The sequence below is a fragment of the Bos mutus genome, chromosome 22 (genome assembly GCF_027580195.1).
Source record: "Bos mutus isolate GX-2022 chromosome 22, NWIPB_WYAK_1.1, whole genome shotgun sequence".
Lineage (NCBI taxonomy): Eukaryota > Metazoa > Chordata > Mammalia > Artiodactyla > Bovidae > Bos > Bos mutus.
The window spans coordinates 53,804,509-53,832,128 of NC_091638.1; the positions used below are offsets into that span (position 1 = coordinate 53,804,509).

General features: G+C 50.2%; 1 protein-coding gene across 1 annotated transcript in view; it reads right to left on the reverse strand.

The window, feature by feature from the left end:
* LIMD1 (LIM domain containing 1) overlaps positions 1 to 27,620 on the reverse strand; it is a 78,323-nt gene that overhangs the window by 41,612 nt on the left and 9,091 nt on the right. Inside the window, exon 2 of the mRNA XM_070360413.1 lies at positions 885 to 986. Within this exon, the coding sequence (XP_070216514.1) occupies positions 885 to 986 (102 nt within the window). The remainder of the gene's footprint in view (positions 1 to 884; positions 987 to 27,620) is intronic.

Consider the following 27,620-nt stretch of genomic DNA (forward strand, 5'->3'; position numbering starts at 1 on the left):
CCGGTGATTCTAATGAAAAGTCAGGACTAAGGACCCCTTTGTCCTAGACACTCTTTGGGCTTTGTTGTAATGTTTTCTTTTAACTGACGGCTGTCAGCCTCAGGGCAAAACTGGAGAATGTTGGCGGAACATTTTTCAAAAACGCTCCTCAAAATTAATCTTTGGTAGATAGCATGAAACAAGCATAATTCATGACTTGGTCAGACTTAACAAACAACCTCCAATGTGTTAGAATCTTCCACTGTGTTTGCCATTCGTTCAATGAGCAGTCTGAGCTGAGCACAGGCCTGGTCTCTTGATTTGATGTTTTAGGCATAACGTCCGCAAAGCAATACAAAAATACCCAGAGGTGTTGCTAAGAGGCACCCACACATATTGCTAAGAGGAACCCACTCGTGTGTGGCGTGCATTCACACACACACCCACACTCTTCACTCAAACAGCAGCCTCCAGATGAAAGATCAGGGCAAAAGAGCTAAGAAGGGACCCCGCTTCACACTGGGGTAACTGCTGAATCACCTTTTGGTTGGCTGGTCCCCACAGTGAGGGAGATAAATGACAAGAGGGCAGACAACAGTGAATCCCAGCGCTCTCCTCCCGACTCTTCTGAGACCTCTGATGTTATTAGGGATCGCTCAGCTACACCAGAGTGCGCGCCAGGCAGTGCCTGGTACTCTGATGGGCCTTAAGCTAACAGTACCAGCCCCTCTTCTAGAGGACGCTGTCCTGCCTTCCCGCAGGACCACGCAGGGACATGGGCCACGTGTCTCCTGGAAGGATGCTCTTCCATCTCCTCCTTTCCTCACTCCTCCTGTTCCTCACCCTGGGCCCCCCACCCCTCCACACACACACACACACACACACACACACACACACACACACACTGCAGGCCGCACAGGTGAAGCACGCGTCGTGGTAGAGGTTCCCCATGGCCTGGCAGGCCTGGCCGGCCCCAAACACCCCCTTGCTGCATTTCACACAGGCTCCTGCAAGGGAAAGAACACAGCAGTGAGTAGGGAGAGAAGCACTGTAATGTGAGTCAATAAAAATCAATGGACAAAAGCAAGATACCCAGCCCTCCCCACAACCAGCCCATCCCCGAATCCTGGGGGTCACTCCTCTAGAATGTCTCTCTCTCTCGCTCTCTCCCTCCATCAGTCTCTCAACTGTCAGTCCTTTCCACTGCAGGAAACAGCCCCGGGCTCGTGTCCACGCTCCCTCCACAGCAGCGTGTTAATGCTCAGAAAACCTCCACTTCTTCCATCTTCTTCCTTGCCCAAAGCTTTCAAAGGCTCTCACCGGGGACTTCCCTGGTGGCCTGGTGGCTAAAAGTCCTCACTCCCAATGCAGGGGAACCCGGGTTCAGTCCCTGGTCAGGGAACTAGATCCCACCTGCACCAACTAAGACCTGGTGCAGCCAAAAAATGAGTATTAACTTTAAAAAGGCTCCCACCGTTACAAGACAACGTCCAATGCTGCACCGTGATTAAAACAGGCCAAACGTGCAGGCTGAGTGAAAGTCGCTCAGTCGTGTCGGACTCTTTGCGACCCCATGGCTCCTCTGTCCATGGAATTCTCCAGGCCAGAATACGGGAGTGGGTAGCCTTTCCCTTCTCCAGGGGATCTTCCCAACCCAGGATCGAACCCAGGTCTCCTGCATTGCAGGCAGATTCTTTACCAGCTGAGCCACAAGGGAAGCCCAAGAATACTGGAGTGGGTAGCCTATCCCTTCTCCAGTGAATCTTCCCAACCCAGGAATCGAACCGGGGTCTCCTGCATTGCAGGCAGATTCTTTACCAACTGAGCTATGAGGGAAGCCCAGTATGCAGGCTGGTCAACTTCAAATTATTTCCTTTAAGTCTCAATGGGAACCACCAACAGGGAACTTACTAACCTCACTTTTTACAAAGAGCGATCAGGCCCCCAAACCCTAGGTCCGTCAGACTGTACGACCAGTGCTCCTTCCTGCCCCCACCCTGGCCGCTGGGTCTCAGCTCCTGGCCTGGGCTCTGGGCTTCCCTGCCTGCATCCCACTCCCACCCTCTGCTCCCTTTATGTGGTCTCTTACGTGGACCAATCCACATAAAGGGGGGTGTTGGGGTCTCCCTCCCAAAGAACTCCCTCATTATAGTCAAATGAAAAAAAATTACAATTATGTAAATAATGTATGAATTTTTTAAAAAGATTCAGGAAAGAAATACACCAAAACTATAAAATTATGACTGATTTCACTGCTTTGCATTTTCTGTATTAGAAAAAAAAAATCCTACATTGCTTTACAGCCGAAAAAAGTCTAGTCTCAAAAAGTATTTTGTATCTGGTTTTTGTTCTTGGCCACGCTGAGCAGCTTGTGGGATCTTAGTTCCTTGACCAGGGATTGAACCCAGGCCACGGCACTAAAAGTACCAAGTCCTAACCACTGGACTGCCAGGGAATTCCCCTGGATCTATGTAAGTGTATTGTATAGTGTTAAAATTTTTTGAGAAACTGATTATATACTTATATACAATTTATATATAAATACAAATAAACATATGTAGTTTTTCCAAAATTTAAAATATATACAAAAAGGTCCTCTAGGCTTCCCTCGTGGCTCAGTGGTAAAGAATCGGCCTGCCAATACAGGAGACATGGGTTCGATCTGTGGTCCAAGGAGATCCCACATGCTAGGTGGGCACCTAAGCCAGTGAGTCACAACTACTGAGCCTTGCTGTAGAGCCCGAGAGCCACAACTCATGAAGCCTGTGTGCCCAAGAGCCGGTGCTCCTCACCAAGAGACGCTACCGCAATTAGAAGCCCACAGACCGCAACTAGAGAAAGACTGCTCAGCGACGAAGACCTACCATAGCCAAAAAACAAAACAAAAAAAAAAACCCCCCAGCATTCAGCAGGGTAACCAGGGGCTCAGCCAGCCTTTTGTGGCTCTGTCCAATCTGTCAGGCTGTTCTCAGGCTGCAAATTCACAGCCACATTCTGCCTACAGGGCCAAAAGTCCTGTGTTTCAAAGTTCTTATCATTCCAAGCTGATAAACTACATCACCTCCAAAGGAAGTCCAAGCTGACACAGGCTTCATGAAATGAAGCGCACCCGCTCCAACCCCACAAGTCCACAGAGAACGCATAAGTCCAGAACCCGCACACCACTACACCAATGCTCCCTGAGGAAGCAGGTGCGGCCGTCCGTAAGAACAGTCCTGTGTCAGCTGAGAAAACCGGCTCCCGAGAGAATTCGCTGTGCACAGCTCTAGGGGATCACAAGTGGTGGTTATTTGTCGTTCTTCTGTTTCAACGTTTTATTACGAAAACTTTCAAGCATGAAAAGAAAAAATGGAAAAGAGTCCCCATGTGCCCATGACCCCAGTTCTACAATCGTTGGTACTTTGCTGCCCGCCCCTCAGTCAACCCTGCAGTCCAATTTGTGATGCATTTCGCAGTAAGGTGCAGTGAGCAGTCCACTTCATCCCAAACACTTCAGTCTGAATATCATTAATAAGAGTTCATTATTTGCTTACAGTTATCTTTTTAAGATAAAATTCAAACAGTGAAATGCACAAACTGTAAGTCTATCACCCGATGAGTTTTGACAAGTAACCTTTGTAATGTAAACCCAAAATAAGATACAGAACATTTCCAACACCCCAGCAAGTTCCCCAAGGTGCTTCCCTTCCATCTTCTCTTACTGGCTATGAAATTGCCTGTGTATGTGTGTGCGTGTGTGTGTGTGTGTGAGTGTGCGTGCAAACACACATGCAGGATGAAACTACTGGACAGCTGGTATTTCTTTACCTCGCCAACAGCATGATAAACTTGAAAACTCCAAGGAACTCAGAGGCATCAGCGTGTATTTTTGTCTGATTACTTCATATACAACGTAGGCTGCTCAAGTAAGTCAAGGACTACATCTATTCTGGAACTTCCTTGGTGGCCCGGGGCTGAGACTCCACAGTCCCAATGCAAGGGGCCCGGGTTCAACCCTTGGTCAGGGAACTAGATCCCACATGCCGCGACTAAATAGCCCACATGCGCAGTCAAGACCCAACACAGCCAAGTAAATACCCATCCTGGGCAAACTGCATTCCTTTGCTGGCACACTCAGCGCTGCCTCCAACGAGCAAGGAAGAGTGATGAGGGCAGGATCCTGCCGGCACCACTCCTCTCTGGGGCTGCTAGAGCAGGCTCATCCGTCTAGAAACCAGCAGTGCTGGCGGCTGCCGCTGAGAGCCGGGCACCGGCCACTGAAGCACGTGCTCCAGGAGTGTGTGCGGACATGGAAGCAACGGGGTGGGTGTGCCCGGCACTGGACACGCTTACTGTGCTGTGGCAGGTTCCTGGCTCCCTGGGCACTGGCCCGTCTATCCTAGTGAACTGGGGGCACCTTCAAGATGGGGGCCACATTGACTGTGAGCTGGTGCAGCCACTGGAACACAGTCTGGTGGTTCTTTAAAAAAACTAAAAATAGAATTACCACATGATCCAACAATCCCACTCCTGGGCACGTATCTGGAAAAGACAAAAACGCTAATTTGAAAAGATACATACACTCCAATGTTCAATTTACAATAGCCAGGACATGGAAGCAATCCAAGTGCCCATGAACAGATGAATGGATAAAGAAGAAGTGTGTGTGTGTGTGTGTGTGTGTGTGTGTATACATATGCATGCATGCATGCTCAGTCACTTCAGTCGTGTCCAACTCTTTGCGACCCCATGAATCGCAGCACGCCAGGCCTCCCTGTCCAGCACCAACTCCCGGAGTTCACCCAAACTCATGTCCATCAAGTCGGTGATGCCATCCAGCCATCTCATCCTCTGTCATCCCCTTCTCCTCCTGCCTCCAATCCCTCCCAGCATCAGAGTCTTTTCCAATGAGTGAACTCTTTGCATGAGGTGGCCAAAGTATTGGAGTTTCAGCTTCAGCATCAGTCCTTCCAAAGAACACCCCGGACTGATCTCCTTTAGGATGGACTGGTTGGATCTCCTTGCAGTCCAAGGGACTCTCAAGAGTCTTCTCCAACACCACAGTTCAAAAGCATCAATTCTTTGGCACTCAGCTTTCTTCACAGTCCCACTCTCACATCCGTATATGACCACTGGGAAAACCACAGCCTTGACTAGACGGACCTTTGTTGGCAAAGTAATGTCTCTGCTTTTGAATATGCTATCTAGGTTGGTCATAACTTTCCTTCCAAGGAATATTACTCAGCCATAAAAAGGATGAAATAATGCCACTGGCAGCAACACGGAAGGACCTAGAGATTACCAAATTAAGTGAAGCAAGTCAAAGACAAATTTTATATCACTTATATGTGGAATCTACAAAGTAATACAAATGAACTTGTTTACAAAAAAGAAATAGATTCACAGAGATAGAAAACAAACTTATGATTACCAAAGGGGAAAGAGGGCAGAGGGATGAATCCGGACTATGAGATTAACAGGCACACACTACTGTATATAAAACAGGTAACAAGGATTTACCACACAGCCCAGGGAACTGCATTCAGTATCTTATAACAACCTATAATGGAAAATAATCTGAAAAAGAATATATACACTGGCTCAGCTAGTAGAGAATCCGCCTGCAATTCGGGAGACCTGGGTTCAATCCCTGGGTTGGGAAGATCCCCTGGAGGAGGGAAAGGCTACCCACTCCAGTACTCTGGCCTGGAGAACTCCATGGACTGTATATAGTCTGTGGCGTCACAAAGAGTCAGACACGATTGAGCGACTTTCACTTTATTATACATACATGTAAAATCAAGCTGCTTTGTTGCACATCTGAAACTAACACAATGTTATAAATGAACGATACTTCAGTAAAAAAGAAATAAAAATGTTTAAAAAGTAAAACAAAACCTCCAACAACAAAAAAAGATGGGGCCATGCCTTAGCTATGACCCCGGAAGTGTGCAATGAAGAACCACTGAGTTGAATCCATTTCTGTGCAGCTCCACGCACAGCCCATGCCGCCTCCCCTCTGCCCCGGCCCTCACCCGTTGTACCTGGGGTATCCACATCCCCTGAGCGCCTTTTACAGAGATTCAGTCTTACCATCTCTGAACACCTGCAGTCCCTCACAGGGTGCACTTGTGCCCTCAACAAACATACATACAAATAGAAACGGACGGCATGGACCTCTGCTGACCACTTCCGGGGCCGCTGTATAAACACAGCGATGGGGCGAGAACTTTCTCTTGAATGGCGATTACTGGACCACGGTGAGGTATCAATAATACTATTTGGTGATTCTGGGGTAGATTTTCAGATCATCCGTCCCAAGTGCCCTGGAAGTAGACTCTAAATCTTGACAAACAGCAACAAAGGCTGGTTTGTCCAGCAGCAACCAAAGCCGGCTCAAAGCAGCCCGGAAGGAACGTCAAAGCAACGTGAGTGTGGTTCTGCTCACGGACACAGAACCTCCTCACGCTCCACATCCCTTCTTCCCTCTTCATCACCGTGGCCTCCGTGCTTAAGCCCCACAGAGATGCCGGCTGCAAAGCGCAGAGGAGCACTGAGACTCAACAGCGTGGTCAGACTTCCACCCGGCCGCGTGGTGAGCGTGGGGCCCTTGAAGACAGCTCGCCCATGAGGAGAGGCGGGATACACCTCCTGAGTCAGAGGGATGGAGCTGACTCAGGATGCCGTGAACTCAGCTGGTCCGGGCTTGGGGGATAAAATCAGACCACCTCTCGCTCCTGCTCATAAAGTGAGTGGCCGGATGGCAGCGTCTTCCAGTGGACACTGACAACTGCCCAGGCCCCCCTGGGCTTCCTGCTCTGTTATCTCTCCACATCAGGCCTTCCTCTGCTTCTGCAGCCAGTGGGGAGACACTCTCTCTGGCTTCCTCTTGGTCCGCAGGCTGGGACCTACTGACTCCAGCCTCCCCCTCACTCTCTCTCGTTCCTTGGAGCTGCCGACATCCTTGAGCACCGCGCACAGATACAAAGCAAGGAAGGAAGCCACGTGTGTTCTAAACGCTCAGTCACGGCCGGAGGAGGTCCCCCGAGAAGCCAAGGAGGTGGGAAAATGTTTCATCCCTGTGGCTTGCGGTGAATGGATAGCAAAGCACTTCGTGGGCAGGAAATAGACTCAGTCTTCCTTTGGCAAGGGGGAAAAAATACTGAAGTAAATTTCATATTCTAGGAAACAATGTTCCTACCAGACCCCAGGCTGGGCTTGTTCGTTCAGTGAATGTAGGGTGTGCACCCCTTTCTCAAACCCAAGTTCCATAAAAGTGCTGTGATGAAGGTCACGCTGCTGGCAGGTTTGAAAGATGGAATCTGAGCCCCAGTTCTAACTCAAAGGTCCCATTATCCCCATCTGGTTGGCAGTCACGCAGCTATTCCTGCCACACACGTGGAGTCCCCCTCCCCAAAGGGGGCTCCTTCATCACCACCCCTGCACTGCCCAACACACAGCCTGTTCAGGGATTCAGACTCAGGGAAGCTCCGCCCCAGATCGCCCACTGGCCATCGGGGCCACCTCCCATTCTGGCCCATCCTATACACCCAAGGCCATCCTCCTGCCCAGAGCCTCCATCCCAAGGCCCCCCGCCCCCGCCCCGCCCCAGTGCAGAGCCCCTCTGTTCCTCCTGCCCTTCCACTGGGGACACTGCAGCTGAAGGATTTACCCACCATGGCTTCTCCACCATTCATTCGGAGCCAGGCTCTCTGCAGATGCTGGCAGCAGGATGGTGAGCAAGCTGACTCTGGCCCTGCCCTCGGGGGATGGTCATCCAGGGAGCCGGGAAACCAGAATCTGCCCATGCTGATGGGTGAGCTGACCAACGTCACCCCGAGTCTTGTGCTGTGAGCTCACTAAGGGGCCAGCGCTGAGCAGAGGCTCGCGCTTGTGAAATAACAATACATACAGTGCAATTCCTGCCCCCAGGTCCCCAGTTTGATTCCAGTTCCAGACATGGAGCCCCTAAATCTCTCAGAACGTCTGGGCAAAATGAGCATCCTTGGTTCTACTGAGGAGGTTCTGGGTGGGCTCCTGGTTGGGTGCTGGTCACCAGAAAGACCAAGCCAGGCTTCCAAGTTTGAATTTTCAACTCTACCCCTCCATCTTCCAGGGAGGAGAGAGGGGCTGAAAAATGAGTTAATCAATTGTGGCTATGTAACGAAGTCTCCTCAACAGGTAGGGTTCAGAGCTCTTTGAGGTTGGGGAATACATATACCTGCCAGGAGAGCGACATACCCTGACTCCCTGGGGCAGAAGCCCCTCGACTAGGGGCCTTTCCCTATGTATCTCTTCATCCAACTGTTTGACTATATTTCTCACCATACGCTTTATAATAAACTGGCAAATGTGCTTCCCTGAGTTCTATGAGCCATTAAAGCAAATTATCAAACCCAAGGAGGGGGGGCGGGGGGGTGGGAGCCCTGATCTGCAGCCGGCCTGTGGGAAGCAGAGGTGACAGAGTGGGAGGGGACGTCTTGTTAGGGCTGTGTCCTCACCCAGTGAGGGCTGTGCTAACCCCGACCAGCATCAGACTGAACTGAACTGTAGGACACCTGGCTGGTGCTGGAGAATTGGTTGATGTGGGAAAAACCGTATATCTGGTGCCCGAAGCGTGAGCACTAGGGGTATAGAGGCAAAACAGAAGTGAGTTTTGTTTTTTTCCCGAAACAGGACTCAATGAGGGGTTGAGTCACAGACCCACTGTTGGCACAGTGGTCAAGAATCCTCCCGGCAATGCAGGAGACATGGGTTCAGTCCCTGATCCGGGAAGGTCCCATAGGCTATGGAGCAACTAAGCCCATGCCCAGCAACTACTGAGCCTGTGTCCTAGAGCGAGCCCGTGCTCCTCAACAAGGGAAGCCACCACAGTGAGAAGCCCCAGCACCACAACTGGAGAGAGTCCCCGCGCACCAGAACTGGAGAAAAGCCCACCCAGCGATGGAGACTTCTCTTTGTGGTGGCTCCTCCTGTTGCAGAGCCCAGGCTCTAGGCACACGGGCTTCCAGAGTTGCAGGAAGCGGGCTCAGTATTTGCCATGTGCAGGCTCTAGGGCTGCACCAGGCAGGCTCAGTAGGTATGGCGCACAGGCTTAGTTGCCGTGTGGCATATGGGATCTTCCCAAACCAGGCATCGAACCTGTGTCCCGTGCATTGCCAGGCGGACTCTCATCTGCTATACCCCCAGGGAAGTCCTCGCAGCTTTATTTTAACTCAAGGAGTCTCCCAGGCTTGCCCCATTTGCTTCCCGTTCCTCAAGGATTGTTGTCCATCCTTGCCTGATATCCAGTATCTTGAAAATCTTTGGTTTATAGACTAATTCAAGCTGGTCTAACTCTCGTGCTGTACAATAGCAGCTTTCAAATGGCTTAGAGGGGGAGAAACTTTTCTCAAAAAAAAGGATCAGTGGAGCCGCAAGTATACATAACAGACAAGAGGGAAACCATGATGGTTGAGGTGGGACAGAGCCTCCGGGAACATCTCGGGCCCCTGAGACAGTTCCAGGAAGATTATTTGAGAAGCAGTCACACAGCATAACTGACCAAATGCAGACACCACCCAGCCTAGCCTGGGCAGCGTTCCACGTGAAGTAAGTGATCTTGAATTGACGTTAAATGATCTCCTACACACCCAAAACCAAAAAACAAATTGGGTTTAGGGCCATGGCACGTTCCCCCGTGGCTTGCAAAAGCAGGATTTACAAACCAGGAGGCCGGCAAAGCAGCCTGAGTATGAGGTTTGGGCTCCAGCAGAATTCCTGCTTCCTTCCTGCAGACAGCCGGACAGCTGGGCTGAGGACCCTGCAGCCATCCTTCCACTGACACACAGCCAACCTGGGTGACGCCCAAGTCGGCACCTTTTGCTGTTAGCACGAGGTCTGAAATAAAAAGACACCATCAGGCCAGCTGATGGGACTGGCCTGGCACCCATTCCCTCCAGCTCACACCTGGCCTTGTCCAGGTGACTGCTCCTCTCCCAGTGAGGACTGGGAGGTGGGGGCATCCTTTTTAGCTCTGCCCAGATGCTGTGAGTCACACGACATCACAAAGCCACGGACCACATATTGCACTGAAGAGGGGTTGAGGCCAGGTGCAGGGCACGCAGTACGGTTAGGGGTGGTTGGGGGAGCAGATTTGAATGAATTAGTCTGCACGCAAGTTGAGCAAGGCTTTTTTTCAGCAGAAGGCTGCAGCCTATGGACCTGGAGGTCAATAGGTTCTGGAAGAGGTGCCAAGCATTTGGGGCAGAACCAGACCAACGGCCCCAGCAACAGACTTCTACCAGTCACCATATAAGCTCACGGAAAAATCCCGCAAGGCAGTGGGAGCCAGGCTCCTGCCTCCCAGGCAGACAGCCGCTTCTCAAGTCTGGCTGCAGGTATCAGAGTGGACGGCCACCCCTCCACCTTCAGAGACTCAGGTTCCAGTCTGGGGACAGGACCACAAGGCCTCAGCTGACTCTAAGGTGTGGCCAAGGCAGAGAAGCCCGGATGCGGAGGACACATCCAACCCACACTCCCTGGCCCCTGGGCCTCCCCTGCCTGCCCTCTCTCCCACACACCCTAATTCTCAATAGGCCGCAAAGGAAGTATTTAAGGCCATTCGGGGTTACGGGGTCATTGCAGTCTCGAAGCCACTCAGAACCAATGATGGCTTCACCTCACTGCAGTGGGAAAGGGAGTGTCTCACAGTTTCCCAACCACTACCCTAAGCTCGGGCTCCTTTTGCCAGAGTCCCAGCAGGCGTGCCTCTGCCCCGGGGCACGCCCATCCCCTGGCCTGAATCGTTCCCTGCCCTCCACTCTCTGGAGGAAAGAAAGTTCAGCGTATCCTGGAGCAAACCCTGCACCTGACTCCCCCAGAGCCCCCAGGGCACCCTGAGCCGTGGCGTCTGGGCTTGCCCACTGACATCCTCCCCGTTCCAGAGCCCGGGTATCTTTTTCTCAACTCTAATCTGAAACAGAAACAGCCAGTCAGCGTAGGAAATGGTGTTCCACCTTGTTGCTGCTGTTCAGTCGCTAAGTCGTGTCTGACTCTTTATGACCCCATGGCCTGCAGCACACCAAGCCTCCCTGTTCCTCAGTATCTCCCGGAGTTTGCCAAGTTCATGTTCATCGAGTTGGTGATGCCATCCACCCTGTCAGGAGCCAAATGCAAAGGTGGATGCCGCTCCTCACTGTCTCGGGGGCAGAGATGAAAATCAATGGTAAAAACAGTAAGAGTGTCACGGAGGGTGCAGAGAAAAGGGCATCCGCGTTCACCGTTAGTGGAAGCATAAACGTGGAGGGCCTTTCTGGAGGGCCGTGGGGCACCACGGATTAAATACAAGCCTGAATAACCTCACGCCACCGGACCAAAAACTTAACAAGGTTAAAAAAGGAAAAAAAGATGCTGCCCAAAATGGATATGCAGAGACAGTAAGTAGATGACTTGGGGACACGGGGTCAGGGAGAATCTGCTAAGGAGTGGGTTTTCTTTTGGGGAGGGATGAAGGTGTTCTAAATTAGATATGGTGATGGTTGGACAACCAGGTGAATATACTAAAGGCTGCTGAATTGTACACAATCTAAGGATTGGATTTATGGCATGTGAATTATATCTCAGTAAAGAAATATCAATAACCTCAGATATGCAGATGACACCACCCTTATGGCAGAAAGTGAAGAGGAACTCAAAAGCCTCTTGATGAAAGTGAAAGTGGAGAGTGAAAAAGTTGGCTTAAAGCTCAACATTCAGAAAATGAAGATCATGGCATCTGGGCCCATCACTTCATGGGAAATAGATGGGGAAACAGTGGAAACAGTGTCAGACTTTATTGTTTTGAGCTCCAAAATCACTGCAGATGGTGACTGCAGCCATGAAATTAAAAGACACTTACTCCTTGGAAGGAAAGTTATGACCAACCTAGATAGCATATTGAAAAGCAGAGACATTACTTTGCCAAGAAAAGTCCGCCTAGTCAAGGCTATGGTTTTTCCAGTGGTCATGTATGGATATGAGAGTCGGACTGTGAAGAAAGCTAAGAGCTGAAGAATTGATGCTTTTGAACTGTGGTGTTGGAGAAGACTCTTGAGAGTCCCTTGGACTGCAAGGAGATCCAACCAGTCCATTCTGAAGGAGATCAGCCCTGGGATTTCTTTGGAAGAAATGATGCTAAAGCTGAAACTCCAGTACTTTGGCCACCTCATGGGAAGAGTTGACTCAATGGAAAAGACTCTGATGCTGGGAGGGATTGGAGGCAGGTGGAGAAGGGGATGACAGAAGATGAGATGGCTGGATGGTATCACTGACTCAATGGACGTGAGTCTCAGTGAACTCCGGGAGCTGGTGATGGACAGGGAGGCCTGGCGTGCTGCGATTCATGGGGTCGCACAGAGTCGGACACGACTGAACGACTGAACTGAACTGAAAGATGTCATAAAAAAACAAAAATAGTCATCAAACTATTATTAAAATAGTGGATGGTTGATTCAATCATGGATGATTGAAAACAATTTACATACCTAAACGAAGAGGGAAAGTTAAATACTGCTGCTGCTGCTGCTAAGTCACTTCAGTCATGTCCGACTCTGTGTGACTCCATAGACGGCAGCCCACCAGGCTCCCCCGTCCCTGGGATTCTCCAGGCAAGAACACTGGAGTGGGTTGCCATTTCCTTCTCCAATGCATGAAAGCGAAAAGTGAAAGTGAAGTCGCTCAGTTGTGTCCGATTCTTTGCGACCCCATGGACTGCAGCCTACCAGGCTCCTCCATCCATGGGATTTTCCAGGCAAAAGTACTACACAACTTTAAAAAATCATATTCTACAGCACTGCCATCCAACAGAACTTTTTGTGTGAAAAGAGAATGTTGTGTTCTACATTGTCCGTGATAACAGCACACGCGATTGTGGAGCCCTTGAAACGCAGCCAGTACACCTGAGTACGGGCTTCCCAGGTGGCGCTAGTGGGTAAAGAGTCCGCCTGCCACTGCAGAGATGTGGGTTCGGTCCCTGGGTTGGGAAAATCCCCTTGAGTAGGAAATTGCACCCTATTCCAGTATCCTTGCCTGGGAAATCCCATGGACAGAGGAGCCTGGTGGACTACTGTCTGTGGCGTCGCAGAAGAGTCGGATACCATTTAACAACGAAACAACAGCAACAACTGGGTAACAGTTTCTATTATTTGTTTTGAAGACAGATTCTCAAGGTAGCTCACTTTTAACATCATTCTTCCTTGTGAGAAGGCTCAAAATTGTGCCTGTTTCCCAGGACCTTTGCACAAACATAAACTACTGGATCAAATGTCAGCCTCCAGCAGAACCCACTTCAAAGGCCGAATGGTACAGCATTGACATCACTGCTCCCTTCCCTGTCAGATTATTCCACACAACCCTCTCCTGATGTGGTTCGATGTCCCACCAGCATCTCAGCATCCTCAGCCTGCCCCCATCCGCTCTTCTCCTGGATTATTTTCTAGCCTTTGGCCTCCGAATCCTTTGTTTACTCACATGAGGTTCAGTTGTGCTTTCATCTCCTTCATGTCTCAGCTCAAACGAGGCTTATCAGATAAACTACTGGGTGGCCAGTTAACCGTGAATTTTAAATAAACAGTGAGTAATTTGCTAGTGTAAGCGTATCACATGCAAAGTGGATTTTTAGGTAAGTGAATAACTGTGTAGTATAAGTAGGTCGGGCTTCTCAAGTGGCGCTAGTGGTAAAGAACCTGCCTGCCAATGCAGAAGAGACGGGGGTTCGATCCCTGGGTCAGGAAGATCCCCTGCAAGAGGGCATGGTAACCCACTTCAGGATTCTTGCCTGGAGAATCCCATGAAGAGAGGAGCCTGGTGGGCTACAGTCCATGGGGTCGCAGAGTAGGACGTGACTGAAGTGACTTAGCACCCACGCACTTAAGTATAACATGCATGAAGAAAACCCCACAGAGCATTAAGTTTACAGCTTGATTTTTCACAAAAGAAGCACTCCTGTGTAAACACCATTCAGATCAGGAAGTGGAGAGCTCCAGAATCAGGGTCCACTGCTGCTGAGCCTGAGGATGGCCCGGCACCCCTCCCCACCCCCTACCCCGTGGTGGATCTGGAAAGCATGAGTTTGGGCATAAACCCCCGGTTCAAATCTCACCTTGAGCACAGGCGTGATTTCCTCACATGCCAAATGAATTTTAATAGCGTACACATTTCATGGGATAACTCTGAGGATCACCTGAGACCATGTAAGCGCCTGAAATTGCTCCCGGCACATGGGAGGGGCCCAGGAAAAGTTCATTTCCTTCCCCCCCTTTCCAGGGAAGGTGTTTTTCCTTCCTAGTTTCCTACCAGGCCTGAGACTGAGAATGAAAACATATCAGCCACTCCCCTGACAGTCACCCACACTCCAAACACCTCACAAAAGTCCTGAGTCCTTCTGGGGAGGGGGTGCAGATCTGAGCTCCCTCCATTCCCCCACTGTGTTCTGACCGCACTGGGGGGGCAACTGCTTCTGCCCAGGACATGCGGGTGCTCAATGGACATTTGCTGGTTGTATGAATAAATGAAAGCGTGAATGGACAAAGCCACACTCCCCACCCCTGGCTCCTCTCCTGCCCACAGGGCTCCGTGCAGTTTCGGGGACCGCCGTGACACAGAGAGGCTCTGAGATGAGTGACTCCACGTAGGCTTAGACAGGAAAGAATCTGCCAGCAATGAGGGAGACCTGGGTTTGATCCCTGGGTTGGGAAGATCCCCTGGGGAAGGGAACGGCTACCCGCTCCAGTATTCTGGTCTGGAGAATCCCATGGACAGAGGAGCCTGGTGGGCTATAGTCCATGGGATCGCAAAGAGTCAGACAAGACTGAACGACTAACACACACACACACACACACACACAGCCGTAAAAGTCTCATAAGAAGGTCTGATGCTGAAGGTACAGCTAACCATGTGCAACCAGAAAGGAATGGGGATAAAAATCCTTTTTTCCACAGAAGAAATCAAGTCTTGAACTTTCCTTAGAAATAACAAAGCTGGGTGACTTCTCTTGTGGTCTAGTGGTTAAGACTTTGCCTTCCAATGGAGAGGGTGCTGGTTTGATCCCTGGTCAGGGAGCTAAAATCCCACATGCCTCATGGACAAAATACCAAAACATAAAACAGAAACAATATTGTAACACATTTAATAAAGTATTTAAAAATGGTCATCATCAAAAAAAAAAAAAAAAGAAATAACAAAGCTGATTTTAGAGATGGTGAAGATCCACATTCACCCAAGATGAGAAAAGGGCATGATGGAGAAGAACAATAAGACAAAGTGAAAGATGCCAGTGGAACTGTGAGGCTGAGGGGACACGTCTATCTCTGCAGTTCCCAGAGTCCTCCCCACCCCATCCACCCTCTCCCTCCCCTGGGAAGTCAGGAGCAGAGAGCTGGCTGGATTGAGTCCCCAGCTTCAGGACTGGTGGGAGAGGAACACCAGCAAAAGATTTCCCCTTTGAACAAAGAGGAAGTCTGGAAGCAGGCTTTGATGGGTTCAGGGCTGAGCCAGTGAGCCATCTTGGACCAGTTACTTCGTTGCTCAGTTTTCCCATCTTCAAAACGGGGAAGTAGTCCTGGGCATGCTGCAGGGCTGCAGGGAGCCTGAGAGGCAGCACAGGTGAAACCCCTGCACGTCACTCCTTCCTAAACAGTCCTGAGCCATGCGTGGGAACGTTGGTTTCAAAACGGAGGTTTTAACGTCACTTGTGGGCTCAACTGAGAGTGTAACACATTCCCCTTTTTGAGAAAAGACAAAATAACTGCCTTTAAAGACTATCCCATTTAGAATCTGCAGAATGGATGAGCTACCTGTGAGGCACACAACAGACATGAGTTTCCTGGGAGACCAAGAACCAAGATATCTTTCAGGGAGGGGCCTGAACAACTAAGCCAGACAGAGAGAGGAGCCTGGAATGAGGATGTCCATCACGCATGGACCAGGAGAGGGGTGGAAGTGGAGGAGAGAAGGTTGGCTGGACGACGGCTCCAATTCTGAGTGTGGAATGGGGAAGAGGGGAAGGGGGAGTCTTTTCTGAGCCCAGTAGTGACAGGACCTGGTCGTTTGAACAGGCCAGTTGGGTCAGATCTAGGAAGACGGGAGCTCAAACAGAAGACTTCCTACCGATCAGAACTGGCTGACTTGAGATTGAGCTCCCTGGACTGCTGAGTTACACGCAGGAGAAAAGAGGGGTTTTCTACTGCATGGAGCCAGTAAGGGGCAGCAGGGGGAGAGGCTCCAGGCTCTCAAGTCTGATTCTTTAATAACTTGCACAAAGTTAGACTGGCTGCTCACCCTGCAGAAAATCAAGCCAGCAGCTGGAATGACACAGAGTCCCCCAGAAGTTCCAGAAACCAAACAGAAGTGCTGCTTCCAATGAGCAACAGAAATGGAAAGTGCCCCTGCACTCTGGCTCTGTGGCATCCCGGGAGGCTCCCCAACCACTATGATTCCAGCCAAAGTCTAAATATCTATGCGTTTAAAACAGTCTGTCTTGGAGAAAAAAAAAGCTGTCTGTCTTGGGACTCCCCTGGGTGATCCAGTGGTTACGACTCTGCTCCAAAAGCAGGGGGCCCAGGTTCAATCCCTGGTCAGGAAACTGGTTCCCACATGCCGCAACTAAAGATCCTGCACGTGGTAATGAAGATCCTGGTGCAGCTAAATGAATAAATAAATACTTAAAAAATAATAACAGGTTAAAAATAATAACAATAAAATAGTCTGTTTTAAGCATGATTATCCCTATGTAAAATGATGGACGCTTTTAATTGGCTTGGCCAAGAAGTCCATTCAGGTTTTTCCATAAGATGTTACAGAAAAACCCGAACAAAGTTTTTGGTCAACTTCAATGTTATTATTTTTGTCTATTATGTTCTGATTTTTCTACAATTCTATAGTGTTTGTTTAAACGGTTTTAAAATGACAAAAACCACAGAGGAAAACTGCAGGAAAAAAAAAAATCAAACCCTTAAGACAGCATCAATTCAGTTCAGTTCAGTTCAGTCGCTCAGTCGTGTCCGACTCTGTGCGACCCATGAATTGCAGCACACCAGGCCTCCCTGTCCATCACCAACTCCCGGAGTTCACTCAGACTCACGTCCTTCGAGTCAGTGATGCCATCCAGCCATCTCATCCTCTGTCATCCCCTTTCTCCTCCTGCCCCCAATCCCTCCCAGCATCAGAGTCTTCTCCAATAAGTCAACTCTTCCCATGAGGTGGCCAAAGTACTGGAGTTTGAGCTTTAGCATCATTCCTTCCAAAGAAACCCCAGGGCTGATCTCCTTCAGAAAGACAGCATAGTAACTACCAAAAAAGGGATGGAAATCTCTTGCAAAGATATTGCAACAGAAGAAATTGGAAGGGTATCAGCCAAGTGACACCAGCTTGCAGAGCAGGTGGTTTAGAAAGCGACAAGCAGAACAGAACCCAGAGAAATTCCAGAGGCAGGTCAAGTCAACGACCATAGAACTAGTGCAGCCGCTATGGAAAACAGCACAGAGGTTCCACCAAAAACTAACAACAGAACTACCACACCACCCAACAACAATTCCAACTCTGGGTATATATCTGAAGAAAATGAAAATACTAATTCAAGAAGACTCTTGAGAATCCCTTGGATTGCTAGGAGATCAAACCAGTCCATCCTAAAGGAAATCAGCCCTGAATATTGCTCCAGTACTTTGGCCAGCCGATGTGAAGAACTGACTCACTGGAAAAGACCCTGGTGCTGGGAAAGACAGAGGGCAGGAGGAGAAGGGGGCGACAGAGGACGAGATGGTTGGATGGTGTCATGGACTCAATGGACAATGAGTCTGAGCAAAGTCTGGGAGATAGTAAAGAACAAGGAAGCCTGGCGTGTTGCATTCCATGGGGTCACAAAGAGTCAGACACAAGTGAGTGACTGAACAACAAGCAATTTAATAGGATACACACATCTCAATGCTCACAGCAGCACTACTTACAATAGCCAAGATATGGAAGCAAATTAAGCATCCATCAACAGATGAATGGATTTTAAGAAGATGTACCCCCCCACACACACACACACAATGGAATACTACTCTGCCATTAAAAAGAACAAAATTCTGCCATTTACAGCAACATGGACGGACCTAGAGAATACGTTACTTGGTGAAATAAATCCAACAGAGACAGACAAATATTGTGTGATATCATTTATACAATAATACAATACAAATGAATGCATATGCAAACAGAAACAGTCTCACAGATACAGAAAACAAATTTGTGGTTACCAAAAGGAAGAGGGAAAGGAAGAAGGACAAATATGGGGTATGGGATTAGCAGATATCAACTACTACACACACACACAAAACCAGATAAGCCACAAGGGTACATTGCAGAGAACAGGGAATGATAGCCATCACCTGGTAATGATTTATAACAGAGTATAATCTGCAAAAGTTGGATCATCATGTTGTATTCCTAAAACCAACAGAACCTTGTAAATCAACTGTACTTCAATTAAAGATATCTGCACACATACACACACGCTGCACAGGAGGGCGCTCGCACTGCTGGCAGGAACGCTGCAGTGCACAGCCACGCAGGGACGCCTGCTGGCAGCTGCTGGAAAAGTTAAACGCACTCCTACCATATGATCCAGCATTTCCACTCCTAGATATGCGCCCCAGAGAAATGAGCGCATATGTCCACACAACTGATCACAGCAGACGTACTCATCATGGCCCTACGCTGAGACAATCCACAGTTCCTTCAAAGGGAAATACAACAACGTGGGTTCACACCACGGGGTATTACTTGGCAGTATAAGAGGGCACTGTACAGGAGACAGGGATCAAGACCATCCCCATGGAAAAGAAATGCAAAAAAGCAAAATGGCTGTCTGGGGAGGCCTGACAAATAGCTGTGAAAAGAAGACAAGCGAAAAGCAAAGGAGAAAAGGAAAGATATAAGCATCTGAATGCAGAGTTCCAAAGAATAGCAAGAAGAGATAAGAAAGCCTTCCTTAGCGATCAGTGCAAAGAAATAGAGGAAAACAACAGAATGGGAAAGACTAGAGATCTCTTCAAGAAGATTAGAGATACCAAGGGAACATTTCATGCAAAAATGGGCTCGATAAAGGACAGAAATGGTATGGACCTAACAGAAGCAGAAGATATTAAGAAGAGGTGGCAAGAATACACAGAAGAACTGTACAAAAAAGATCTTCACAACCCAGATAATCACAATGATGTGATCACTGACCTAGAGCCAGACATCCTGGAATGGGAAGTCAAGTGGGCCTTAGAAAACATCACTACGAACAAAGCTAGTGGAGGTGATGGAATTCCAGTTGAGCTATTTCAAATCCTGAAAGATGATGCTATGAAAGTGCTGCACTCAATATGCCAGCAAATTTGGAAAACTCAGCAGTGGCCACAGGACTGGAAAAGGTCAGTTTTCATTCCAATCCCAAAGAAAGGCAATGCCAAAGAATGCTCAAACTACCGCACAATTGCACTCATCTCACATGCTAGTAAAGTAATGCTCAAAACTCTCCAAGCCAGGCTTCAGCAATACGTGAACCACGAACTTCCAGATGTTCAAGCTGGTTTTAGAAAAGGCAGAGGAACCAGAGATCAAATTGCCAACATCCACTGGATCATTGAAAAAGCAAAAGAGTTCCAGAAAAACATCTATTTCTGCTTTATTGACTATGCCAAAGCCTTTGACTATGTGGATCACAATAAACTGTGGAAAATTCTGAAAGAGATGGGAATACCAGACCACCTGACCTGCCTTCTGATAAATCTGTATGCAGGTCAGGAAGCCACAGTTAGAACTGGACATGGAACAACAGACTGGTTCCAAATAGGAAAAGGAGTACGTCAAGGCTGTATATTGTCACCCTGCTTATTTAACTTATATGCAGAGTACATCATGAGAAACGCTGGGCTGGAAGAAGCACAAGCTGGAATCAAGATTGCCAGGAGAAATATCAATAACTTCAGATATGCAGATGACACCACCCTTATGGCAGAAAGTGAAGAGGAACTCAAAAGCCTCTTGAGGAAAGTGAAAATGGAGAGTGATAAAGTTGGCTTAAAGCTCAACATTCAGAAAACGAAGATCATGGCATCTGGTCCCATCACTTCATGGGAAATAGATGGGGCAACAGTGGAAACAGTGTCAGACTTTATTTTTGGGGGCTCCAAAATCACTGCAGATGGTGACTGCTGCCATGAAATTAAAAGACGCTTACTCCTTGGAAGGAAAGTTATGACCAACCTAGATGGCATATTCAAAAGCAGAGACATTACTTTGCCAACAAAGGTCCGTCTAGTCAAGGCTATGGTTTTTCCTGTGGTCACGTATGGATGTGAGAGTTGGACTGTGAAGAAGGCTGAGCGCCGAGGAATTGATGCTTTTGAACTGTGGTGTTGGAAAAGACTCTTGAGAGTCCCTTGGACTGCAGGAGATCCAACCAGCCCATTCTGAAGGAGATCAGCCCTGGGATTTCTTTGGAAGAAATGATGCTAAAGCTCAAACTCCAGTACTTTGGTCACCTCATGTGGAGAGTTGACTCACTGGAAAAGACTCTGATGGTGGGAGGGATTGGGGGTAGGAGGAGAAGGGGACGACAGAGGATGAGATGGCTGGATGGCATCACTGAGTCCATGGATGTGAGTCTCAGTGAACTCCGGGAGTTGGTGATGGACAGGGAGGCCTGGTGTGCTGCGATTCATGGGGTCGCACAGAGTCGGACACGACTGAGCAACTGAACTGAACTGATAAGAGGACCGACCACTGACACAGGCAGCCACAGGAATTAATTTCAGACACTGTCTAGGTGAATAAGGCACACAGAAGAATACTACAGTAGATTCTCGCTATTCGCGAGGCAGTTATGCTCCATAAAGTCACCACAAACACCAAACTGTTCTGTTGTGCAGTCGCTAAGTTGTGTCCAGCTCTCTGCGACCCCATGGACTGTAGCCCGCCAGGCCCCTCTGTCCATGGGATTTCCCAGGCAAGAATATTTGGGTATTCTTTTTTGGGGGGTTTCCATGTCCTTCTCCAGGGGATCTTCTCGAGCCAGGGATTGAACTCACGTCACCTGCATCGGCAGGTAGATTCTTTGAGCCACTGAGCCACCAGGGAAGCTGAAATTGTGAATAGCAAATCACTGCTCCCAGAGGAAACACAAGGTTAGGTTCCTGTGAGCCTCTGGGCACAGGAAAGTCAGTGTTCTATTTGGGGTTCATACCCACTACTCTGCTTCAGGACTCCAGAGCTCTACCCGGCCAAGCAAGACAGGAAACCATCCAGAGACGCACGCGAGTTCCATGCGTGCAGAAATTTCTCTCTGAAATTTCTTCTCGGCAAAATGTGGTCATGTCTCAGGTTTGCCCTGGGGGACAGGACCTCTCCAGGCTTACAGACTAGCCCACCGGCCACCAGCCACGTCACCCAAGTCCTCGCTCAGTAAGCTCACCCTTCTGCTCAGATCGGTGATCAGGGTCTGACAGACGTCAAACGGGGCGTCACAGCTACCACCGGGCCCAAGCGACAGAGAAAAACTGCGTCTGCAGCAGCCGCTGCCTGTCAGCCTGCTGGCATCGGAACCAAACACTTGCACTTTTCACTCTGATGGCACAACATGATAAATACACTCCATGATTCGTTCATTCAACAAATACTTTACGTGTAACTTCTACAGACCAGGCCCAGGGTTTTGTATTTTGAATCCTGTCACTAAATTGATGTTTGGTTTGATTTCCTCACTGTCCTTATTTCTTTTTTAAAATTATATATTTATTTATTTGGCTGCCTTGAGTCTTAGTTGCAGCACTTGGGATCTTTCCTTATGGAATGAGGGCTCTGTTGCCCCGAGGCATGTAGGATCTCAGCTTCCAGACCAGGGGAGACGGGCTCTTAACCACGGGACCACCTGGGAAGTCCTTTCCTTATTTCTTAAGAGCTGGATTATCATAGAGCTCCAATTTTGTTTCCCAAAAGAAAGCAGTTCTGAGTTCATGAGCGCGGCTGATGAGGACCAAGCACTTTTAGGGGGACAAGGACATTTCGCCGTCACCTCTGCTGGGACGTGATCTCACGGAGGGACGTGGCGGGTCAACCAGGAGAAGTGCCTGTCATCACCACCCGCTGGCCTGCTGCCCGGGGCGCATCTGTTGTTTATCACGCCCTCCCCACTCCGGCTTCTGTGCTCTGTGGCTGGGCTCTCTGCAGGCCAGCGAGGGACCCGCTTCCATCCAACTGATGCCCATACGCCCCCCCATCCAGTGTCTGGGTCCCGCCTCCAGAACACCATCACCCCTAGAGCCAGGCGTTTCCTCCCAGCCAACAGCCCTGAACCCAAAACCAGCTTTGGAGGCTTGGAGCACAGAAGAGGAATCAGAATTATAAGGAGCCCAGGCACTCCTTGGAAGGAAAGTTATAACCAATCTAGATAGCATATTCAAAAGCAGAGACATTACTTTGCCAACAAAGGTCCGTCTAGTCAAGGCTATGGTTTTTCCAGTGGCCATGTATGGATGTGAGAGTTGGGACTGTGAAGAAGGCTGAGCACCGAAGAATTGATGCTTTTGAATTGTGGTGTTGGAGAAGACTCTTGAGAGTCCCTTGGACTGCAAGGAGGTCCAACCACTCCATCCTAAAGGAGATCGGTCCTGGGTGTTCTTTGGAAGGAATGATGCTAAAGCTGAAACTCCAGTACTTTGGCCACCTCATGCAAAGAGTTGACTCACTGGAAAAGACTCTGATGCTGGGAGGGATTAGGGGCAGGAGGAGAAGGGGACGACAGAGGATGAGATGGCTGGATGGACGTGAGTCTGAGTGAACTCCGGGAGTTGGTGATGGACAGGGAGGCCTGGCGTGCTGCGATTCATGGGGTCGCAAAGAGTCGGACATGACTGAGCGACTGAACTGAACTGAACTGAACAGGCCCGCCGGTGCCCGTCAGTGAAGTGGAGAAGGGTGTCCGAGCTGGCACAGAAGGCCCGCATCTTGCTGCCAGCATGTTCCACATGACTGTAGCTGTCAGCAAACGCGCTGGGGCCCAGCCCTGAAATCCGCCTCTCTCTACATTCACTACCTGACTGCACCAGCAGGAAGCAACACGAACCAAGGAAGGGGAGAGGGGGACAGAACAGGAGATGCTCCAGCAGATGGGAAACCTGACCTCCTCCCCGGGGCCAGCCCTGCCTGTCCTGTGAGCAAACACGGCCGCGACTTGGCTCCACTCTGCTGAAAGGAAACCATAAACTCAGCTCATGGGGCGGTTCGGCCGAACAGGGAAGCTGCTGTCAGGCTCCCAGGCAGCAAAAGGCCAATCTGCTACTGTCTTCTGAAGCTGAGGTGATGGTCACATGCAGTCAGGCCCAGGGCTGCCGCGCCGGGTACCCCCGACTCAGGGCTGCATTATAAGATGGGGGCCATGTTTACGAGGCCCTGAAAGACCTGAGTCACTAGACCTCCCAGGACCAGCTACAGAACTCAAGTCCCCTCCTCGTAAATGACAGCATCGCGGAAGGCTTCTAGAACCTTCTATATGTTACAAAGACATGTGTCGGGGGGAAGGACTCCTGACTAACTTCCAGTGACCGGGAGTAACCAGACCGCGCTCCCCCGGGACACGCGGAGACGAATCACAGAACAAAACAGATGAGGGGAGAGCTTGGCCAAGTCTAAACTCGTGGCTCTCGAGATGTAAAAATAACCTGGCTCTAAAGTATTCCCTCAGAAACACTCAGGCAGAGAGCCTCCGGCCTTCCAACATGACCCTGAGGTTCTGCGTCCAGCTGGTTTCCCTGGGAGGGGACAGATGAGAAACAAAGCCTGACACAGATATATGTATTTGCTGGCAGGCACAACCCTGCAGCTGACACGCCTTGGAAATTTTGGAGGCCTGTTTTGATTCAGGGTAAGGTTTCTGTCCGGTTTGCCAGATGGACTCTGAGCATAGCTTCGTCCGACATTTGGGTTTAAACATCTAGACACAGGCCTGGGGTTGATACTGACCCTGAGACCAAGACACCCTGGCTACCTCCAAAGAAACTGTGGGCTGGCACACCCCCGTCCTTGCGCACAACATTTGGGGGTGTCACGGGGCACCACCGACGGCATGACCTGCCCGCCCTAACCCACACCCTTCAGGGGAACAGGAGAAGTCCGGGGCCCGACGGGTTGTGAGCAGTCAAGACTCCTGAGCAGCCCATGCATGTTTTAACACCGCTGAGCTTTCATGGTCGCCACCCGGCAGGGAGGAGCTGGTATGAGCCCCTGGCTCCTGGCCTGAAGACGAACCAGAGGGCACACCTGGCTGCGAAAGGGGGATGCATCCCTCGAGCCACTTCAGGCATCCACCCCGCCATGGCCTGCCTTCCTCATCACTCCACCTGCAAAGGGGGAGGCTCAGGCCTGACCTCCTCGTGGCCATGATGCCCACTGAGGTCCCTCTGTCAGAAAGCCCCTGTGCTCCCAGGAGCCGAGGGCCAGCGCAGCATGCAGGTCAGGATCCCGGGCTTAGCAAAGCTCCTTAATAGATATCTTGGGCAGGTTAATTCACTTCTGTGTACTTCAGCTTCCCCGTCCATAAAACGGGGATCATAAGACAGGCTTGTTGGAAGGATTAAACACGTGTATGTGTGTGAGATGATTAGCGAAGTGCCTGACACAGAGCAACTTGCTCGATAAATTTTAGCAAAACTACCTCAGAGCCACAACCCAGGTAAACATCCTTTCCTTTTCCCCCTCCACACCCTAAGTGAAGCCCCTCCATTCCTGAAACAGACATCCACCCACCCCCACGAGGAGCCTGAAGGGCCAGGCCCCGAGACCCCTATTCCCCGCCCCGTGCTAAGCCTGAGACCTAGAAACGCTGAGACCCAGAAACACAAGAGCCCTTCAAAGTGTCCTGGGAAATGCCAGCAAAAGCAAGATCACCAAGTCCCAAGGCTAGTCCCCCTGCTGTCACCCACACTAGGGACCCCAAGTTTAATTAGAATGAGAGGGCTTCCCTGGTGGCTCAGTGGTAAAGAATCCACCCGCCAATGTGGGAGACATGGGTTTGATCCCTGATCCAGGAAGATCCTACACGCTGCGGAGCAACCAAGCCCGTGCACCACAACTTCTGAGCCTCTGCTCTAGAGCCTGGGAGCCTCAACCACTGAGCCCACTCGCTGCAACAACTGAAGACCGTGCGCCCTACAGCCCGTGCTCCACGCCAGGAGAAGCCAGCATGATGAGGAGTCCATGCCCTGAACCTAGAGTGGCCCCCGCTGGCAGCAACTAGAGAAACGCCCATGCAGCAGTGAAGACCCATCAGGGCCAAAAATACACAAAATCAGAATTAGATTGAGAGCCCCAAAAGGCTTCCGGCGGTGACCCCTGTAATGCCACTCTCTCCCCACGTGTGGCTGTTTCCTAAAGGGCATCTTCAAGTCCTTCCTAAACTCCCTTTCATCAGACACACCCTGCAGAGCAAACTGGCTTCTAGCTCAGTAAACGCTTCTACATCTGGTCAAAGGGCCAAGAACCATGATCCCTCCTGCATCACATGAGCTCTGGCCTGTATTGGGGATGAGAAACTTTCGGCAGAAAATCTGAACACTGATTACTCTAAGGACAGAAGGCAAGTCAGTGATCTGTGGTTCTTGTTCTTGTTTTAGTTGAATGTATTTTCTGGCATGCCTGAAGTAAAAAATGATTACTGCTTACAACTGAAAATGCAACTGTAACTAAACAAAACAAGTTGTTTTTTAATTCTGTAGAGGCCTGGAAGGGGGACGAGAAGCTTGGCGGGTCAGCCCTCTGCCTTTCCAGGCTCTTGCCACAGTGGATAATACTGAGGCCCAGACCCCTGTTACTTGACCAGCTAAGATCCAGGTATCCAACTGGACCCACGGCTACAGGACTCCAGGTCAGGAAGGGCCCTCAGAGGTGCCCCGGGGCTCAGTACAGGAAGAGCAGGTGGCCCCACGTCACACCTGGGGCTGCTGGTAGCCTGGGACCCAGAACAGCTGGCTGCCTCACTCCCAGATGCATGCCTTTCTTCCACAGTTCCTCCTCCCGAGTGGGAGCCATAAATCAAGAGATGTAAAGGAACATTAAAAAACCTCTGGCAGGAATAGCCACATCGGGTCAATTCAATGTTCTGGGCTATGAATCAAAAGAGCATGAGAATAAGATGGAAAAAACAAGACATGCTTTCCTGGTTACAAAGGAACAGAGCAGAAACATTTCACGGGGGAAGGACCTCAGAAAGACAGCCTGACGGGATGAGGCAGCCACTGTGGGAAACCGCTGTCAGGACAGACCAGGGCTGCAGGCAGACCCGCTCCCCACCGCTTCCCCGAGGGGGATCGCTGGGGGCCGCGCCAGGCTGGCCGGAGGCATGGGCTGGAGAACAGCAAGAGCAGAAGTCCTGGGGTGAGAAGGAACTCTGGGAGTTCAGGACCAGCCATGAAGTTGGTGCGACAGGAGCTGGTCATCGTGGTGGGGCTGCGGGGGACACCCCGAGTTTGGACCTGAGGCCAGGGTGACAGAACAGTGGCTGTCACTCCAAGCCCGAGGATCTGAGTCTGACCCTGCAGCATCCTTCCAAGCCCAGTGCTAAGAGCACGGAGGGGACCAGACATGTGTACCTTGCTGACAAGTGAACTCAGTGAACAGGTGACTCATTCTGAGTGAACCCTGGGGGTTGTTCATAATCCCTCCACCCCAAAATCTCAGAAGAGAAATCCTACAGAGAGAGGTAGGTAAGGAACAGGACTAAAGCATATGATGAACCATCCATCTGTCTGGACCACAACACAGAGGACCCAAACAGTATCGGAGCCCTGATCGCTGGCCATGAGGGAGCAGCCGCTGTTTCTGAGCGAGCTGGACAGTCCCGCTGACAGCACTCACTCCTTGCTGTCTGAGCCTTGGCTGCACCCTGCTCAGCCCTGTGCTCTCCTTCCATCCCAAACCTGCCGTGATAGGTTTTGTAAATCATCTCAAGGTTGTAGGGAGCTTCCCAGGGGGCACTAGTGGTAAAGAACCCGCCTGCCAATGCAGGAGATGTAAGAGACTCGATCGATCCCTGGGTTGGGAAGATCCCCTGGAGGAGGACACAGCAAGCCACTCCAGTACTCTTGTCTGGAGAATCTCATGGACAGAGGAGGCTGGTGGGCTACAGCCCATAGGGCTGCAAAGAGTCGGACACGAGTGAAGCGACTTAGCACGCACGCGCAGGTTTTAGAAGTTACTTTAAACCACACGATTGCTCAGAACCTCGTATTTGCAGTCAGAAGCCACAATTACGCCTGGAGAGTGGTGATCACTGTGGGGGCACATGGCAGGGGGCTTCTTGGGTGCTGGTCCTGTTTTGTGCTTTGATCTGAGTTCTAGGCGTGTTCCCCTTGTGAGCATCTATAATACATGTGTTTTGTTCCTGTTGTTGCCGTTGTTTAGTTGCTTAGTCGTGTCTGACTCTTTGCGACCCGATGGATTGTAGCCCGCCAGGCTCCTCTCTGTCCATGGGATTATTCAGGTGAGAATACTGGAGTGGGTTGCCATGCCCTCCTCCAGGGGATCTTTCTGACCCAGGGACTGAACCACACCTCCTGCATCTCCTGCATTGGCAGGTGGATTCTTTACCTCTGAGCCACCTGGGAAGCCAGTATGTATATACT